Source organism: Corylus avellana, chromosome 5 (assembly GCF_965113065.1).
Source record: "Corylus avellana chromosome 5, dhCorAvel1.hap1.2, whole genome shotgun sequence".
Taxonomy (NCBI): Eukaryota; Viridiplantae; Streptophyta; class Magnoliopsida; order Fagales; family Betulaceae; genus Corylus; species Corylus avellana.
In genome coordinates this window covers 5,630,369-5,650,042 of record NC_142494.1, presented here as the reverse complement: position 1 = coordinate 5,650,042, position 19,674 = coordinate 5,630,369, and the positions used below count along the sequence as shown (strand labels likewise).

At 35.5% G+C, this 19,674-nt stretch overlaps 1 protein-coding gene and 1 pseudogene across 1 annotated transcript; one reads left to right on the top strand and one right to left on the bottom strand.

Moving 5' to 3' along the window:
• Positions 1–5,604: 5,604 nt before the first annotated feature.
• Positions 5,605–9,815, bottom strand: LOC132181702 (G-type lectin S-receptor-like serine/threonine-protein kinase At4g03230). The gene is made up of 8 exons (XM_088516697.1): positions 8,597–9,815; positions 7,843–8,316; positions 7,249–7,377; positions 6,898–7,097; positions 6,602–6,812; positions 6,231–6,468; positions 5,976–6,126; positions 5,605–5,892 (listed from the first exon to the last, which is right to left on the bottom strand). The coding sequence occupies exons 1-8, from the start codon at positions 9,813–9,815 to the stop codon at positions 5,605–5,607; spliced, it is 2,910 nt and encodes a 969-aa protein (XP_088372823.1).
• A 4,791-nt stretch (positions 9,816–14,606) lies between these two features.
• On the top strand, positions 14,607–18,792 carry LOC148585279 (uncharacterized; annotated as a pseudogene).
• Positions 18,793–19,674: the final 882 nt, after the last annotated feature.

The following is a 19,674-nucleotide window of genomic DNA, read 5'->3' as shown; positions in this document are numbered from 1 at the left end:
AAACATTTTCTTTAGGGTATTAACAATTTTTTTTTAGTTTGTGGTGACATTGTCGGAATGTAAAGTGCAAGACAACCTTGAAACAACAATCAAATTCTGGACTTGCTGCACTATTTCATCACTTTTACTACAACCTATTCTCAGCAAATTCCTATTCTTATTTTTTTCTTCTGGCAAACTATACTTGCAAATGTTGTGTTGGTATAATGCCTGAGAAGCTTCATTTTGCAGGCCGAATGCTGGTTTAATCCCAAAATTCCTGTTGAAACTACTTTGAAAGAATCAACATCTTTCAACGGTTCTACAAATCTCAAGGAATTAAAGACTCAGAACACTAGAGGAAAACGCATTCCTTTTGCTAGAGGTTGTGTTCGCTAAAATAATGTGATGGCATTCACCAGATTATGAGTTCTTTGTCTCAGAAAAACTGAGGTAGTTTTTAAAACAATTTGAATAACAGTGGAAGAGTACATTTCACAGACTGTTTTCTTGATACTAAAACAGAGAATGCCGTATCATTATATGCAGAAATGCAGCGAGTATGACAATGTGGGATTGCCAATCACATGAATATTTGACAAAGGTATTCCTTGTATACTGAATTCGTTTGAGAGTTGCGATCTGTTTGTCAAGTAGAGCTGAGTTTCTTTTCCTGTCTGCATTGAGTGAGGATCTTCTCCAATATTTTCCTTTTCTGCAGAACCGTGGCCTGCACATCTTTCCTTTTCCACCGCTGCATCATTGTACAATCTTCTCTTGCTGCTTTGAGTGTTATTCCAGGATCGTGACTGGCCGAATTTGCGGTGACAGATTTGGCGGCTGCACGTTGTCCTATATGGACTGTATCATCCTGCAGAACAGTTTTTGCCTTGTACTATCTACTGAATCCTGATGACTACATTCTTATCTGCATTTTCAGTGGTAGAATTGCGTTACTTACACAGCAGATATATTTGTGAAGTGCTGTCTCATTATTGTATGTTAGTTTTTGTTGATAATTGGAAACTTGAAGTAGTTGTTGAAAAGCTGCAGAAGGTTAGTTTCTGTTTTGTATAGCCAGATGACTTGATGCAGCTGTTGAATTTCACATTACAGTTCAATCTAATAGGGTTATCCATTTTTTGAATTCTGATGTAGATAAAGAATACTTTGCTCAAATCCTCGGTAGATATATAGTAATTGTTCTTTTACAGTATCTGATGTATCTCACTTTATTGTTAAATGGGGGATTCCATTGTTATATTGGGATTTTTTGAAGGTTTTACAGTTGCCATATCTTTCTCTTGCAATTTTTTTGTTCTCCATAAAATCTCCAGGCTGCAGCTTGATTAGTTATTATGTAATGATTAATTACAAAAAGTTTCACCACTGAGGATGATTAATTGTCTATTATTTTGGGCTAGGGAGTATTTACTGCACCTATTCATCCCCACCTGGATCTGCAAATCAAAATATCAAAGACTTCTCTAAATAAAACAAGCAAGCCTCCACTGTCTAGTTAAGAGAACTGTTATCATTCAACTGGGTAACCATATATACCTTTTTAGTGGTGAAGAGATTATCCTCGGAAAATATGGTGCTTTTCTTGATGGAAGAAAACTAGATTACCGTAAACTATTTTGAAAACTGACACCAAAATTATGGCGACTTCTTGAAGTTTTTAGGGGATCATTCAATGGATGTTGCAGGTCAATCATGCAGATCCATATAGGAATAGTGTTTACTATTAATCTATTTAGCTTGGGAAATTCAATCAGGGATGCTTAGCCACACAAGGAAAGAAAAACTAATCATACACATTTAGGTACATCCTAATGACTTGTATATGATAGGAATGCTCTTTGGTTGGACGGCTTGACTTGTACATAAAATAGGTAACCACGACTCAATCAGTCATATTAGACCACCAATTGATCAATTTCATGGTACGTGCGTAATATAGGTTCTTACAGGAAATTTGGCCTCCTTCAAAGAAAAGTTTGAAAATAATTTTATGTATGATTTTTATTAACATAAACAGTCTTTAAGTAGACTTGCAAACAGGTAAGATGAACAATCCTCAAACTAATCATAAATCTATTTTTAAAATAATGGTACTAAAACGGTACATGAGAGATCAATCTGATCATTGTATGGCCTACTCAGGAGCAAAACGGTCAACAGAATTCAATGCCCATGTACCATAAATAAGATATAGACACCAATATATATACCTGCAGCTGCTGATGGTGCAGCAAGGGATATGCCACATGAATGCAACATGGAAGAGGATGGAAAACAGGAAAAGGATACAAAGATGGATGGCCTTATAATTGGTCAAAACAGGAAAAGTATCTGCTTGTATGTCTATACCAAGGATTGATTATAAGTAAAACATCATTAATCTTGGGTTTAGCTAATCTTATTGCTAATTTGAGATCAGTAGTTTCTTGTAACATTTAGTTTGTCTTTACTATTTGATGCAGCGTGAATGACAACATTAAGCATCGGATAGGTATTTCTAGATTTTAATTCTATCAGAAGATCTAAGAAATCTTCTCTAAAACGTTAGATACTCTCTAGGTTTTGAAGGAAAATCAAGAAGAAACTCAAGTCTGAGTAATTCTTATTAAACAAACACAATAATAAACATAAACTGCATTTCTGGAAGCTATAAACATGTATTTATAGTCCCAAGACACCTAAACCTAATTAAAATACAAAATAGACTCATAATTGTAAATCTACGAAGGGTGTCCAAACAGGACATACCCTGTGTCCGGACACGTAAACAAAACAAATGTGCATAAAAATAACATAGAGCGGTCCGGACGGGAATTCCCATAACTCCCAAAACGCACCCCTGTCTGGACAGATAGAGACCCTATCCTGACGGGGTTTCTAGTAACCCTTCTTTTGCAGCCCTGTCCGGACATGGGGAAGCCTATCCGGACACCAAGTCCAAAAACCCTCTTGATTTGCATCATTCTCCCTAGATTGGAGAGAATTCGACCTCGAATTCGGCCAGTTCTTTCCACGGTCCTTCGAATGCCCCGTCAACTCATTTCATTCTCCTCTCCTCAAGATTAAGACAAGGCAACACCCCACAATAAATGTGATGCTCTTCATCATCGAGATACCTTGATGATTGTCATGAAGGCCCCACACACCTTTTGGCAATACTTCGGGCTTGCCGTACTTCTCTCGTTCCTTTTTCCTTCCACGTGCCATGAAGATACTCAAGAATGGGTCAGCCATTGTTTCCCTTGTGAACATGTAATTTTCCTCATCTGCATAAAACTCATGATAGTCATTGTTATGAGAATCCGACAAGATTTTGTCTACACCAAGGAAATCAACATAACCTAATTCTTCATCGCTAAAATTAGGCACTTCACCTAGAGGGTCTTCATCAACCTCTTCATAATTTGCGATGCCATCCGTGGGTTCTTCCTCTTCCAATAGGTCATCTTCTTCGGAGTAGAGGCCGTCAAACATGGAAAAAAACCCATCTTCTTTGTACTCTTCCTCTAGGTCGGATGGCAAAGGTCTTTTATTCGGATATATCTCACTGACATTGTCATCATAGGTTGGTGGGGAATCCCAATCCACGAATCCTTGTAAAGGATCTTCAACATCCTCATGCCTGAACTCTTCATTAAGGAACTCAGATTCCTGGAACTCTTCATCAACATGTTCTCTTTCCTCTTCCACATCATATGAATTTGGTAGATGGGGTTGAGGATTGTGCATAAGGGTAAAGTTGGACTGTTGCGGAATCTTCGCCTCAATCCATGCCTTCCTCCATGGAGTTGGTTGCCGGCAATGAACGTTAGGACCACACATGTTGCCAATTTGGGTCGTGAGGCTGTCTATCTGTCCCCACAGGGTCTCCATCCAATCTTCCATACTGCGTTGCCAATGGATCTCCGTTTGACTCCTACTTTCTGTCACCTCTCTAGGCCCCTTCTTTTTGTCATAATTTTTTACCTTTTCTTTTTGGGAGTTGAGCTTGACGCCTACGTCTCATGATATAGCATGGGCTTGTGCCGTTGGAAATTCCTTCCGTACTCTGCGCCCCACATAAGGATTAACTGGTTCACTCTCAACGATAAAATTGTCTCCCACCCCCGCGTACCGCGGTCTTGGTTGACGACGACGAACGCTTGGATCATCCATGTCGGCCAAGTGATCGGTAGGGACCTCATATTGGGTGTGCGCACGCCCCTTCTTTTGCACGGTTAGACCACCAATCCTCTCCTCCATGTGCCGCAAACGAATCGCCGGTTGCTACTTACGTGCTGCTTCCATGTGCACGTGCACTTCGTTCATGTCTGCACAATGGTTGCCCCTACCCATTCATGGAAAGTAACTTGGATCTGATACCAACTGATACAGCGTGACTTAGTGGGCTGTAGTGAATAGCAACACTAAGCAGCAGATCGGTATTTCTAGATCTTGATTCTATCAAAGGATCTAAGAAATCTTCTCTAAAACGCTAGATATTCTCTAGGTTTTTGAGGAAAATTAAGAAGAAACTCAACTTTGAGTAATTCTTATAAAACAAACTCAATAATAAACATAAACTGCGTTTCTAGAGGCTATAAGCATGTATTTATAGACCCAAGACTACTAAACCTAATTAAAATATGAAATAAACTCGTAATTGTAAATCTACGAAGGGTGTCCGAATAGGACATACCCCGTGTCTGGACACGTAAACAAAACAAACGTGCATAAAAATAACATAGAGCCGTCCGGACGGGAATTCCTACAACTCCCAGAATGCACCGCTGTTCGACAGATAGAGACCCTGTCTTGACGGGGTTTCCAGTAACCCTTCTTTCGCAGCCCTGTCCGGACATGGGAGAAGCCTATCCAGACACCAACTCCAGAAACCCTCTTGATCTGCATCACTATTGGTTGAAAATGTTATCATTATATCCGCAAAAAGACAGGCTTTCTCATTCTTTAGGCTGGCATATTTGTATAGACTAAACCTTAACCCCACCAAGTTACTCTTGACTTTATTGATGTGGTCATGTTAGTTTAAATAAAATGACATAGCCAATTGCACAGTACAGCCAATTGCATTATTTAAGATTTTGAAGCAATGCTTCCATGGAATACACAAACGCTCCTACCAAAAAAAATACAAGCCATATATAACAGATATTAGTGTAGGGAGAGCATTTGCTGTAAAAAGGGGATTGATCCAAATATTTTAGTATGTATAGTTCTTTTGCATGTATTTGTTTATGGTTGGTTAATTTGTTCAGTAGCTGAATGGTAGTTTGAGTGAGTCTTTGAAACTTGTTTCAATGTCTGGTTTCTGCATTTATTTATTTATTTTTTTGAGAAGTTATAAAGTGATATGGTTGATATAAAAAGCTGCTCATTAAAAAATAAAAAAATAAAAAAATCTTATTCCCATTTGAACTGTAAGCAAAGGAATGATAAACCCACAGTACAAAATAGAACATGAGATTTTTCTGGTATGTACCATATCTACGAGCAGCTTGGTTTCTCTGCCAGAATTGATATCAAATGTTTGGTCCAATAGAACCTTTCCAAGTGTAGTAAAGGACACTCACGAGAACTTGCATTGGTATCATACATTATCGATCATCTTCCTCCTAAACTATTGGTTAATTCCAGTTCACTAGAAGAACTAGCTCTGATAGGTTGGCCTCTCCATGGAACAAATGCTGGCTGTTTTGGAGTTGAAACAGTTGCAACTTCACTATCAAGCATGGTAAAAACATTTGACATCGTGGGGCGATCATTTGGCTCTTCTTGTACGCATAAGAGTCCAACATTTACACACTTCACAAACTGATTTGCATTGCAAACTTCATGTAGAGCCGAGTCCATTAAATCCAACACGTGGTTTTCTGCCCACAATCTCCAAGCCTGGGACAATTTTAAAATCAGAATTGGAATGAAGCATAAAATGGCCAAAATAATAGCGATTATAAAAAATTAGAAACACTTACATAAGCTATAAGGCTCATAGCAAGTTCTGATTGATAGAATCCAGTATTCTTTTTTCCACTTATTATCTCAAGTAGAACTACACCAAAACTAAAAACATCGGATTTAACTGAGAAAAGTCCATGCAATACATACTCCGGAGACATATAGCCACTGCAAGATAATATTTATTTGTGGATAAGGTAGGTACTAGTATATTCTTTTTGTAAATAGAGTTGAGGAATTGAAAATTGTGCTACATTGTAATGTAAACTTACTGAGTTCCAACTACTCTATCTGTGTTAGCCTTGGTCTCTTTACCTTCAATCATCCTTGCCAAGCCAAAGTCGGATATTTTGGGGTTCATCTCCTCGTCTAAAAGAATGTTGCTGGTTTTTAGATCTCTATGGATGATCCTTAATCTGGAGTCATGATGAAGATAAACAAGCCCACGAGCTATTCCTAAAATAATGTTGAAGCGCATCTCCCAGTCCAAAGACACGCTTAGCTTTTGTTCTTGAAAGGTTTCCATTTGCCATTCAAGAGAACAATATTTTTAGCAATAGTAATAAATGAGCTTTTACTCAAACAAGATATATAAAGTTTATGAAACACCACAAGAGATTAGGAATTCAGTTTAGAGGCGAACCAAATATAAATGAGTCTAAGCTTCTGTTGGGCATGTACTCATAGAGTAAAATCTTTTCATTTCCTTTCACGCAATATCCTTGAAGCCTAACAAGATTTCTATGTTGAAGTTTTGCAATCAACACCACCTCATTTTTAAATTCTTGTAAGCCTTGTCGCGAGGCAGATGAGAGCCTCTTTAAAGCAATTTGTTGACATCCTGAAAATGTTCCCTGAGACATCATACTCACAATATTACCACTAACCAGAAACTAGTTTACATGAAGATTAAATTCCAACTAATGTTGTTGAAATCACCTTGTAAACCGGCCCATAACCCCCCTCTCCAAGCTTGTTTGCATCTGAGAAACTATTTGTAGCTGCGAGAATGCTTTCCAAATCAAAAAAGGGTACATCTATGTCTTTCTTATCTTCTTCTGTGAATTCACCCGAGTCTATCAAGTCTTTGACATGTTTTTCATTGTCTATTGCACGAAGTGCTCGCTTTCTTTGATTTTCTGAGTTCAAAAGAAAGCCATATATATATAAAATCAATTAGACTTACATGATAATTAATTAAATGAAATAGCTAAAAAGTGGCTTTTATTTTGATTGAAATGGAAATACAACATATTGTTCAAGGTAGAGTGCATTTCGCAAAGCAGTTACCTTGTGTCTTGGCCATCTTTCTTCTCCGCAAATATATACAAACAATTGTACTTGTGAGAAGAAGCACTACTATCAGAGGTATCATGACAATTAGAGTCAACGGCATCTTTCCTTTTGAAGACAGAGAACCTTGTACAAGAAAGAAAGATGACTAATCTCACATAAACACTTAAAATATGAAAATGACTCTCCATAATTTTTTTCACAGTGAACATGCTCCGATAGAAAAATCAAAATGCTGATAAGTCAAATTCAATTGATTTACTGTTTAGATTAATTGTCGTAATTATAATGTCTATTATTAGTACAAGGTAAGCATGATATTGCAAAAGAGGATTTGAAAGTTCTACCAAAAACTTCCCAATTTCTAACGTACTATTAGTAGCTAGTGATTATACATAAAGGAAAAGAAGACTTTTGGAAAGCTGATGAAATGCAATGGAGAAAGAGCTATGGGGTTTGATTATCACAACTGATTTAAACAAGAAAAAAAATATATCAATCGAGCAAGATCCTCCTTCTTAGTGGTCTAATTCATTCTTCACTAATAGAATAATCTTAATCTGCAAGAGGCACAGGAAATAGCATTCTGACCTTCAGTACAATTTAAATTTGAGCCATTCCATTGGAAGTTTCTAGTGCAAAGGCACATCCTCTTTCCATTTCCCGCTACATTGCAAGTTGAATTTGGCCAGTCCTTGCAGTCTCTAGATGAATTACAGCTTGGCTCTAACGGGGGCTCCCAACTAATCTCTATTTCATCTTTAACTTCAGAACTATAGTTGTCAGAATCAATGGTTGCATTAAACGGTAATGACTTATTAAGCTGCAGAATTCCTATTAAATTTGTATAATTTCCTGCATATTTGACTTGGAGGACAAATTTTTGTGTACTTGGATCGATACTTGCGACTCGATAGGTGCCATTGGACGTCTTGAAGCTAACTTGGCCTGTTAAATTGTTGCAGTAGAAACTGAAGTACATGGGGTCTCCACAATTTGGTCCAGTGCTTAGCGGATAGGGGATGAGGTTTGTGCCACAAGGCTCACAATTCCTTGAAATTGATTCTACAAAGATATAAAATATGGAACAATAATTAAAAATTGAAAATGAGGCCTTGTAATGTAACATTATAACATTGTAACGAGCTGCTTGACATGTAAAATTAATACTACTGTAAATGAACCCTGACAGCCCAAGCTGGGTGAAGGTGATTTTAAAAATCCATACCAGTAGAGGTGGTTTTTCACTTTGTTTTTAACACGAATGATGATTTTTTTCATTACCAGAAAAATACTTTTACTAAATTAATCCCAGCATATTCCATTGTACGTGTAAGAGGAGTACCTATATCAGATTTCGCAACGCGGACAAAGAGGTTAACACCGCCTGTGTACTCCTCTTGAAGATCACTTAGATCCGAAGTCCAAATTCTGCATGATGTGTACGGAGATATTGAATAAGCATGGCACAGGTTATTGCTAAGGCACTCCAATCTGCATGCTGTGTCATCATTGGTCTCAACTTCTATAGCATAGTCTTCGTTGCTCACTTTCATCATATTTAAGCTCAAGAACATGTTTGCCTCGTCAGATAATCTCGAATTTCTTGTGCACCCACCCGAAAAATCTCCAGAATCCCAATCCTTCGGGAAAGTAGGCTGGAACCCGGGCAAACATTTGCATACGAATGGCCTATTGTTAATATTGCAGATGCCGAAATTCCCACAAAATTTGTAAATGCTACAATTTTTGTCTTCAGGCCTTCTCCAAATCAAAGACCATCCCTCGTCCACACCCGAGCTTTGATAGTACTGTAATTCCCCCGTATAATTCATCACTAACCTTTCGTAACTAAAATCCCCGCTATTGCTGAAATTTATTAACAAGTAATATACGTAACCCACCATTTCATCTAACCAACTATTTCTCCAATAATCGAGTCCTGGCGGCTTTTCTGAGTTGGATATGTAATAGTTTTCACCTACTTGAGCTTGCCTAAATGTGAACTGCCCCAATCCCGGGTCACCATCGCGTATCCATGAAGTCAACGTCATGCTTTCATCCATGTTCATACCTGGAAGAAATGTATCAGTTGGATTTTGGAAGCTCTCCCACAGAATCGTCCCCCATTGATCATCCCTTATGACCAGGTTTCCAGATTCCATGAGCTTCACAGTCAGATTTGTAGACGAGGAATCAATAGACGGAGACCAATAATCTTGTTTTCCAGTGGTATCCGATACCTTGAGCTTGCCATCTTCTGCGATTCCAAAAGTTCCAGTGGAACCTTCAAGTACAGGGCTGCCTCTGTTGGCAACCCATACAACTGTTTGTTGATTCCATTTGTGATACCAAATCCCAAAGTATCTATAGTGGGTAGAGCTGTTGATAGGAGTAAAGAATCCCAGTTCAAACGTTCCTCCACTGGAGACAAGGGTTGTTTCTCCATCTTCAGTAATCCACCCGCCCTGCTTCAAAGTATCTCTGGCATAGCAATAATCCACACCACAGGAATACAACAAGAAGAAGATGGAAGACAGCAACCAACTTGAATAGCAATCCATTAATTTAATTGAAATTTTCTATCATTTCAAGCACACTGAAGATGCTTATCACACAGACGCTCGAATGGAAATTAAGGTCCTCTTTGCTCGAACCAAAAAAAAACACCTACAAAATCATGCTACAGTCAATGAAGTGAAAGCAACTCTTATAGTTATGAATGAAGCATCCGATCTCGACCTAGATAAAATTGTCAGAATTATTTATTAAATGATTAAATTTACTTATTTCTATTAGTTTAAACTTTTGGAATAAGGAATGATTTAATATGGAATCGAAACTAGATGTTTTGAATTCGAACTTTGACTTCATCATTCACCTCCCATTTCAATTATATATATATTATACATATTCGGCATCACCTCTTAACAGGGAGTTTGCTACCTCCAATCTCATCACTTGTGACATTCCTTCTACTTCTTGTTACATGGCATTTATATGATACTCAATCATTTTTATAAAGAATAATGTTATTTATTACATTTTTATTTCACAATTATCTTACAATAATATTGAAGTGATCGTATCAACTAACCCTTAGATTTTTTTTTTTTTTTTTTTTTTTTTTAACAACTATATCAGTTATGGGATAGTTGCAATATAAAATATAATTTCTAACATTACTTTTTCATAATATGTGAATTGTGAACTATCACTAATTTGTAAAAAATTATAGTAAACCTGTATGATAACAAATATTTTCCTCATAGTTAAATGGACAGTGATATGTGTAAAACTCTCTGCCGTAGTGGTTCTGTGTAATGCAGATCTATTTAAGGTAAATTTGTGACCAGGTCAAGGTCTTCGGATTTATCTTCTTAGCCAGAGAAAAAACAATGGGAGGTGGGGAGAGAAAACATGTCCATTTTTGCTTTCCACCGGGATTTGAAATGTGGTTTTACCTTTTCCTCTCTTTTCTGAAAGATAATCATTTAAGATTAGACGGATTTCCTTAGACCATTTTGGAAACTTAGGTGAAAAAAAAAAAATTACAAAACTCAAGTATTAAAAAAGTTATTAACTAAAAGAAAAAAAAAAAGGAAAAACAAAATAAGACGGGTTTCGTTGAAACGACCTAGCACCCTCTTCTACACTAATGTAAGAACGGTCCAATCAGGTATTGCAAAGGAATTTTGGTTGCACACATTGTCTCATTCATTCATAGGAATTTATACGTACACTTTGGTTGGTAGCTTACAAAGACTAACTAAATTACAGTTTAATTTGATTTATTGAATTTCCTTACTGAAAAACTTCGCCGTTGGTGTTGATTGTATTTCCGTGTGGGAACGATTTCCTTGTTGAGTGTGGGTAGGTTCATTAAGTTGCAGCTGATCATGTAGATTTTCCAACTTATCAAAATCCCTAGAACTAGAAATTAAAGATTGGTGTATTTTACTTTTAAGGCCTCCAGCCTCCTTACAGCTACGTCTAAATCCTGAAAGATATAAGCTAACGAATCCCTTATTCAAGTTATTTGAGCTATTAAATCTAAATAAAGTTGAAAGTTGATTCAACTCAATGTTGTGATAGGAACCATTCTTAATCTGCATTCAACTCAATATATATATATATATATATATATATATATATATATATATTCTCGAAGAACTTGGTAAAGTGAGATCCCATTTGAATAATTTATATATGGTAGAACAAAGTGAAGGTAGCATGGAAAACGTGATGCTACTTTTTGTCAGAATGAACCGGGTGAATACTTGTAGTCACCGCTTATGCGCGCAGCATTCACGTTCACCTACCCAAATTAACTTTTTAACTAATTTAACTATATATTATTGACTTTATTGTAGTGAAAACTCATGAGGAATACTACATCCGACTTTTTAATTTGGAGAAACTTTTTTTTGAGTTATGTAGTAGTCAATATGTATATATATTTGTTCTCCATTCTCTCATCTCAAATGGATTTGAAGTGGTGGCCGGTCTTGGGTGGCCGAAGCCACTTCAGGCCCAATTGGGGTGGTCGGCCATCCTTTAATTTTTATTTTTATTTTTATTTTTTTAAAAAAAATTTGGGATGTGAGAATTTTGGAAAAAAAAAGGTCAGAATGGTCGAATTGCAACAATTTAAAAGTTTGGGGGGGTCAAGTGTCACGTTTTAAACATTAGACGTCAAAGTGCAAATGAGTGTATAGTTCAAGGGGGGAAAATGTAATTTTTTTCCTACTAATAATGAAATGAAGTAGAGAGAGATTTAGATAAAGGGAGTAAATATAGTTCTAGGGGATAAAATATTTTTTTTTTCCTACTAATAATGAAATGAAGTAGAGAGAGATTTAGATAAAGGGATGAGGGGTGTTTCGAAAGGTAAATTTTCTAGTTAAAATAGAAAAAAAAAAATAAAGGGATAAGGGATGATGTCCAATAATAATAATAATTATTATTATTATTACCCACTTGGACAGCTCATGTTCACATGGCTAATTCTGACCGGTAAAATTCTGTATCATTTTTTTCACTTATAATTTCAAGTAGAATTACACCAAAGCTAAAAACATTTGATTTAATTAAGAAAAATCCATCAATGACATATTCTGGAGACATATAGCCACTGCATGTCAACATTTATGATTGGATATGGAAATTGAATATTCTTTTTGTCAACAGAATTTGGGGATTTTATGCTAGTGTATGCTAGTCGGGTTGTGTTTGTTCCGGTTTCTTCGCTTCTAAATATCTTTGCGAAGCCAAAGTCAGATATTTTGGAGTTCATATTCTCGTCTAGAAAAATGTAGTTGGTTTTTAGATCTATGTGGATGACCCTCAATCTGAAGTCATGATGAAGGTAAACAAGCCCACGAGCTATTCCAAAAATTATTTTGAAGCACATCTCCCCGTCCAAACATATGTTTAGCTTTTGATCTTGCAAGTTCTCATTTTCCATTCAAAGAACCGTTTCAACAACAATAACAATAAATCAGTTTTTACTCAAACTATATATATATATATATATATATATATATATATATATATATATATATATTAAGCATGTTTGGGGTGGTAAGGAGCTTAAAAAGTAATTTTAGTATATAAAAAGTTGTGCCAAACAAAGAGCTCATATGTTTGGTAAAAAGTTTCAAAAGCACTTGTTTGATTTTGCATTTATCCTAAAATAATATTAACAATTTTTTTGATAAGTTATTCTTTATAATTTAGAATTTAGCCAATAGTCATCAATAGATTTTTGCCATTCAAGTATGTTATTTGTTATTATTTGTTTTCTATTTTAACTGTACGTACCTTATATATTATAATAAAAATATTGTTGGAAAATTGGCTGATATTAGTGTGGGGCCACATGTTGGATGTGTTTTGTTTCTTGGCACATTATAATAAATTGAATGAAAAGTAAAGCTGGAGCATAAATCGGTGGAAATCCACACTTTCTGTGGATATATGTTGAATATGGTAATTCGCTTATAATATTAGTCAATTGGGAAGATTTATTTGGTTGCTCTTTTATCAAAAGAGATGGACCCATATGTCTTCCATCATAGAGAAGACTTTTGTTGATTGTTAGGCAATTGTGGGTTTTGCACCGAATGAAGTTGCTGAAATGGGGTTTAGTGCTTTGTCCATTTGCATTTATTAGTGCTTTGCCCATTTGTATTTGTTAGTGCTTTGTACATTTGTTCCACCGAATGAAGACTTATTGCATCAAAGGAAGTGCTTTGTCTGCAACAATACTTCTTTCATATGAGAATGAGGTTTGTTTGAGGAACTAATAGGAGAGAGGCAACAAGATATCTCACTTGTGATTCTCACAATTTGTTTTGGTCACACTTGTGTTTGGGTGTATTGGACTTTTGAGTTTGAGTGGTTTTGTTTGTACTACTCTTTGTACTTCACTTTTATTTATAAAATTTCTCCTAGATTGTCTGTGCCAGTAGATATAAGCTTGTTAGGCCAAACTACTTAAATTTTGGTGTCTAGTGTGGTTGTGTTATTTTTCTTATTTTGCACTTTTTTGCTTCTTTTGTGATCTAGATTTGTATTTGGCACAACAAATTGGTATCAGAGCCCAGATGTTTATTTTGTAGAATGAATACTACAAAATTTGAAGTAAAAAACTTTGATGGTCATAATAGTTTCATCCTTTGGCGAATCAAGATGCGTGCTTTGTTGCGACAACAAGGCTTGGCGAAGGTTTTGGAACCATTCGAGGATAGAATTGGTATTAAAGCAATTGATGAAATTGAGGAACGTGGAGAACTTGAAGGAAAAGCCCACAGAATAATTTTGTTCTCTTTTAGATGGAGTTTTGAGAGAAGTCGCCGATGAAGAAACTGCAGTTGGACTTTGGTAAAAGTTACAAAATTTGACATGAAGAAGTCTCTCACTAATCGTTTATTTCTAAAACAACGGTTATATACCCTCATGATGCATAAAGGTACGCCTCTTTGTGATCATCTTGATGAATTTAACAAAATTCTTATGGATTTGAAAAAATGTTGATATTAAAGTTGATGATGAGGATCAAGCCCTTAATTTTATTATGTTCATTACCTGCGTCATTTGATAATTTTATTAATTTAATGTTGTATTGTAGAGATACCATTTCCTTAACTGATGTTAAATCTGCTTTGAATTCTATGGAGTTGAAGACAAGATTGAACGGGAAAGGTAGTGACAATCAGGCACAAGGTTTATTTGTTAGGGGTCGTTCGAAAAATTCCTCTAATTTTAGAGGTCGATTCAGTGATAAAGACTCAGATAGAGGAGATCAATAACAGTCTAACTCAAAGAGCAAAGTTAAGTGTTACTATTGCAAAATGTTTGAGCATTACAAATCCGAGTGTCTAAGGTTGAAAAAGAAAGAGGAAGGTGATAAGGAAAGTTCATCTTCTGTGGCTGGAATTGTTGAAGAAAATGTTGAGGATTCAGAATTTGTTCTCACAGTTACCATTTCTAATAGTCGTTTTTATGACAAGTGGGTCCTTGATACTCCATGTACTGCTCATATATATATCCCCTAAAAGGGATTAGTTTATTAATTATGAGTCAATCAATGGTGGTTTAGTTTTGATGGGAAATGATGTCACTTGCAAGATTATTGGTGTTGGTATAGTCAGAATAAGGATGCACGACGGGATTGTTAGGATTTTGAAGAATGTTCAACACGTACCAGATTTAAATAAAAATCTTATTTTATTGGGTACTTTGGACTCCACTTGATACATGTTTTGCTGTGAAAGTTGAGTCATTCGAGTGAAAAAAGGCTCATTGGTTGTGATGGAAGGTAACAAAGTTGATGATCTCTATTTTCTTCAAGGCAATATGGTGACAAATTCAGTTGATGTGTCTTCTCAAGTTCAAGAGGTGCTTGGACTTGATTGCTTTTATAGCTTGTGATTGCCTGTGTAGATATTGCAGGAGATGTTATGAGGAGTTTTGTATTGAAGACTTGATGAAATTCAAGCCTAGGTGGAGTGCAATAGTAAAAGTGGTGAATATTCACTAAGGTGGAGAATTGTTGAAAAATTGGCTCATAATAGTATGGGGCCACGTGTTGGATGTGTTTTGTTTTTTGGCACCTTATAATAAATTGAATGGAAAGTAACGCTGGGGCATAAATCGGTAGAAATCCACACTTTCTGTGGGTATATGTTGAATATGGTAATTGGCTTATATTGGTCAATTGGGAAGATTTATTTGGCTGCTCTTTTATCAAAAGAGATGGACCCATATGTCTTCCACCACAGTGAAGACTTCTGTTGATTGTTAGGAAATTGTGGCTTTTGCACCGAATCAAGTTGCTGAAATGGGGTTTAGTGCTTTGCCCATTTGTATTTATTAGTGCTTTGTCCATTTGTTCCACCGAATGAAGACTTATTGCGTCAATGGAAGTGCTTTGTCTGCAACAATACTTATTTCCTATAAGAATGAGGTTTGTTTGAGGAACTACTTGGAAAGAGGCAAGAAGATATCTCACTTGTGATTCTCACAATTTGTTTTCGTCACGCGGTGACTTAGAGATTTTAGAGTATATTTACTCTATTTTATGTAATTTAATTTTCTTATTTTTTTATTTTTTTATTTTTTTTGTGTGAAAGTGAAATTTGGGTGTATTGAGCTTTTTGGTTTGAATGGTTTTGTTTGTACAACTCTTTGTACTCCACTTTTGTTAGTGAATTTCTTTTGGATTGTCTCTACCAATGGATGTAAACTTGTTGGGCTGAACCACTGATGCAGATTGAGTCCCTAGTATTGCGATCGAGCGCACACTGGACTACGATCAAGTGCCCGGTCCCTAGAACTGCAATCAATCGCTCCTGTGCCTGCAATCGAGTGCACGCGGGAGACATTATGTTATTTTTTCGCCTTTTTTTAGCTTAAACCGATTTTATGTTGTTATTTTATTAGGTTTAAGGTTTTGAGAATATTTATGTCATATTTTATTAGGTTTAGAGTTTTGGGCTATAAATATATACATATTGTAAGAATTCAATAACTCACATGAAAAATTGTTACGACTATTAATGGTGTAAAGTTACCTAATCCCATTCTTTAAACTCTTGGTTAATTAAGAGAAGCAGTTTCATATATTGTATAACTTCTACTTTGATGGGAAGTGGAGTTATTGAATGAATAAAGGAAACCGGTCCTCTCTCTACCCTATAAATATGCACAATCCTCCATCATCTCTGTGCATCTTAAGTGGGTCAAGTGAGAGAAACCATTTCCTAGCGTGTGGGTCTTTAGAAGATTTCATTGCTATGGATTCTGGTATGTTTCTTTCATTTATTTATAGTGAAAATCATGATAGTTAAGATCTAGAAAGAGATATAATTTATGCCAATATAAATTTTTTACATGTGATATCAGAGCCTTAGTTGTAACTTTCATGTTTTTCCATTAAGAAATATGTATGAGTTTTACATTATTCATATTCTTACACAATTCTCTTAGAATTTATTTGTTGTTATTGTGTGATCTTTCGAATTTGTCATCTGTACATATACACACTGAGCCAACTGGATGCAAAACGGTTTATGATTTGATTTTGTCGCATGATTTTGTGGGAACTGTAACATCCGTATACTATGGATAATTTAATGTGTTAACATTTATTTCTATAGATCTGTTATATCTATACCCATATTAACACCTCTGACACATTCAAAGTTCATTTCACCGTTTAGGAAAAACATCACTCGTATTTTTCATTATTTGTTTGTGCTCCTGTTAAACTGTTATCAAGTTGCACAGTTAACGCATGGCTATTATTTATGTGTGTTTAATATTTTGTCTTTTAATGACAATACTTTCGGTTGAGTACTTTTGCATATGGCAAATTCTTTTATGAATATTGGTATGCACAGTTTATGAAGATCTTTTGTAGCAAGTTATATACATTGGCAGTATACGTTTTGTCTTCAAAATATTGATTGTTTTATTTCATGTGTTATTTTCTTGTTGGTTATAAACATGAATATTTATGTCAATCAATGTTAAAAGCATACTATTATTATTATTATTATTCGTCTTGCATTGTTATTGTTTCGAATTGAAATCTATATTATGAAATAGTTTTGTGATTACCAAAGTGACCCAACTAGAATGATTCATAGATTTCAAGTTGAATGTTTGAAACTTAATACCTATATCCCACGTATTAAGACAATGACATTGCAAATTTTTACAGTTTTTTAATCACATGAATATTTTTGATTGACCCAAAGGTGCACCACCTTTCAAGTGATTGATAAACTAAGATAGGATAATTAATGTGCATCCTTAATTGAGAATTGGAACTGGATACCCAAAGGTAACGAATCTATCGAATTACGGATGCATTATTAATTATTCCTATAGGTGAAAGGGAATCACCATAATGATCATATATATATATATATATATATATATATATATATATATATATATAGTATATCGTAATTTCCCCCCAAAGGTGAATTGCAGTAGTACTACTTCAAATATTATTTTATGTTTGATAACTAATAGCATTAATATAGTGAGCATTTATTTTATTGCAGTGTCAGTTCCTATTTCGCTACATTCGCATGCTTCATCTGTTCCGATTCTTAATGGAACAAATTTCTCTGACTGGTCTGAACAAGTTCAGTTTCACTTTGGTGTTCTGGATCTTGATTTGGCACTCCAGACTGAGAAACCGCTTGCTATTACTAATTCAAGCAGTGCGGAAGAAGAGGCATTATACATGTCTTGGGAAAGATCGAACAGATTGAGCATTATGTTTATACGAATGAGCATAGCGAATAATATTAAGTCAACACTTCCTAAATGTGATAGTGCTAAAGAATTCTTTACAACTGTGGAAGAACGTTTCCGTTCAGCTGACAAGTCTCTTGCTGGGACATTGATGGCTGAACTTACCACCATGAAATTTGATGGTACATGTGGGATGCATGAGCATATCCTTGAAATGACAAATCGAGCTGCTAAATTAAAGGCTCTTGGGATGAATGTGGATGGATTTTTTCTTATGCAATTTATCTTGAATTCCTTGCCTTCTCAATATGGGCCATTTCAAATTCATTACAACACTATTAAAGATAAGTGGAATGTAAATGAATTGGCCAGTATGCTTGTTCAAGAAGAGGCAAGGCTTAAGCAACAAGGATATCATTATGTTCATCTTGTAACTCATGGAGCCAAAAAGAAGTGGAAGAAGCCTAAAAAGGGCAAAAAGATAGAGTCACCTAAAGTTAATGGACCTCCTTAAGTAATTGAGGTTCATCAAAAGGGACTAAACAGTGTTATGTGCCATTTCTACCGAAAGTTTGGGCATGTTAAGAAAGATTGCCTCAAACGTAAGGCATGGTTCGAAAAGAAAGGTAAGCCTTTAGCTTGCGTATGTTTTGAATCAAATCTTACTGTTTTTCCTTCCAATACTTGGTGGATTGACTCAAGTTCTACTGTTCATATTTCTAATTCGATGCAGGGCTTCCTTACAATCCATAATTTAAACCCAAATGAAAATTTCATAGTCATGGGAAATGGGGTTAAAGTTCAAGTTGTTGCCATCAGAACCTTTCGTTTGTTTCTAGATACTGGTTGTTACCTAGATTTGTTTCAGACTCTTTATGTTCCTTCTATTTCTTGAAATTTGGTTTCTTTATCTAACCTTGATCTTGATGGTTATTCCTTTACATTCCGCAATAAAAGATTCAATTTATTTAAAAACACCTCTTTCGTTGGTTCAGGGAATCTATGTGATGGTCTTTATAAATTGAATCTTAATAGCCATTTTGCTTAAAGTCTTCTAACTCTGCATCATAATGTTGGAACTAAACGTAGCCTAATTAATGAAAATTCTTCCATCTTGTGGCACAAAAGACTAGGTCATATATCCAGAGAAAGATTAGAAAGATTAGTAAAAGATGAGATTCTTCCGAATCTAGATTTTACTGATTTTGGTGTGTGTATGGATTGTATTAAGGAAAAACAAACCAAACACACAAAGAAAGGTGCTACAAGAAGTGAAGGACTTCTTGAAATTGTCCATACAGACATTTGTGGACCTTTTGACTCACCATCTTTTAGTAGAGAAAAATATTTTATCACCTTTATTGATGATTTTTCACGTTATTGTTATATCTATTTGTTGCATGAAAAATCTCAAGCAGTAAATGCTTTGGAGGTATACATTACTAAGGTTGAAAGACAATTAGATAGAAAAGTGAAAGTTGTCAGATCAGACAGAGGTGGCGAGTATTATGGAAGGTATGATGGATTGGGTCAATGCCCTGACCCATTTGCTAAACTCCTTGAAAAGCATGGCATTTGTGCACAATACACTATGCTAGGTACGCCTCAGTAGAATGGAGTAGCTGAAAGGCGTAATCGTACTCTAATGGA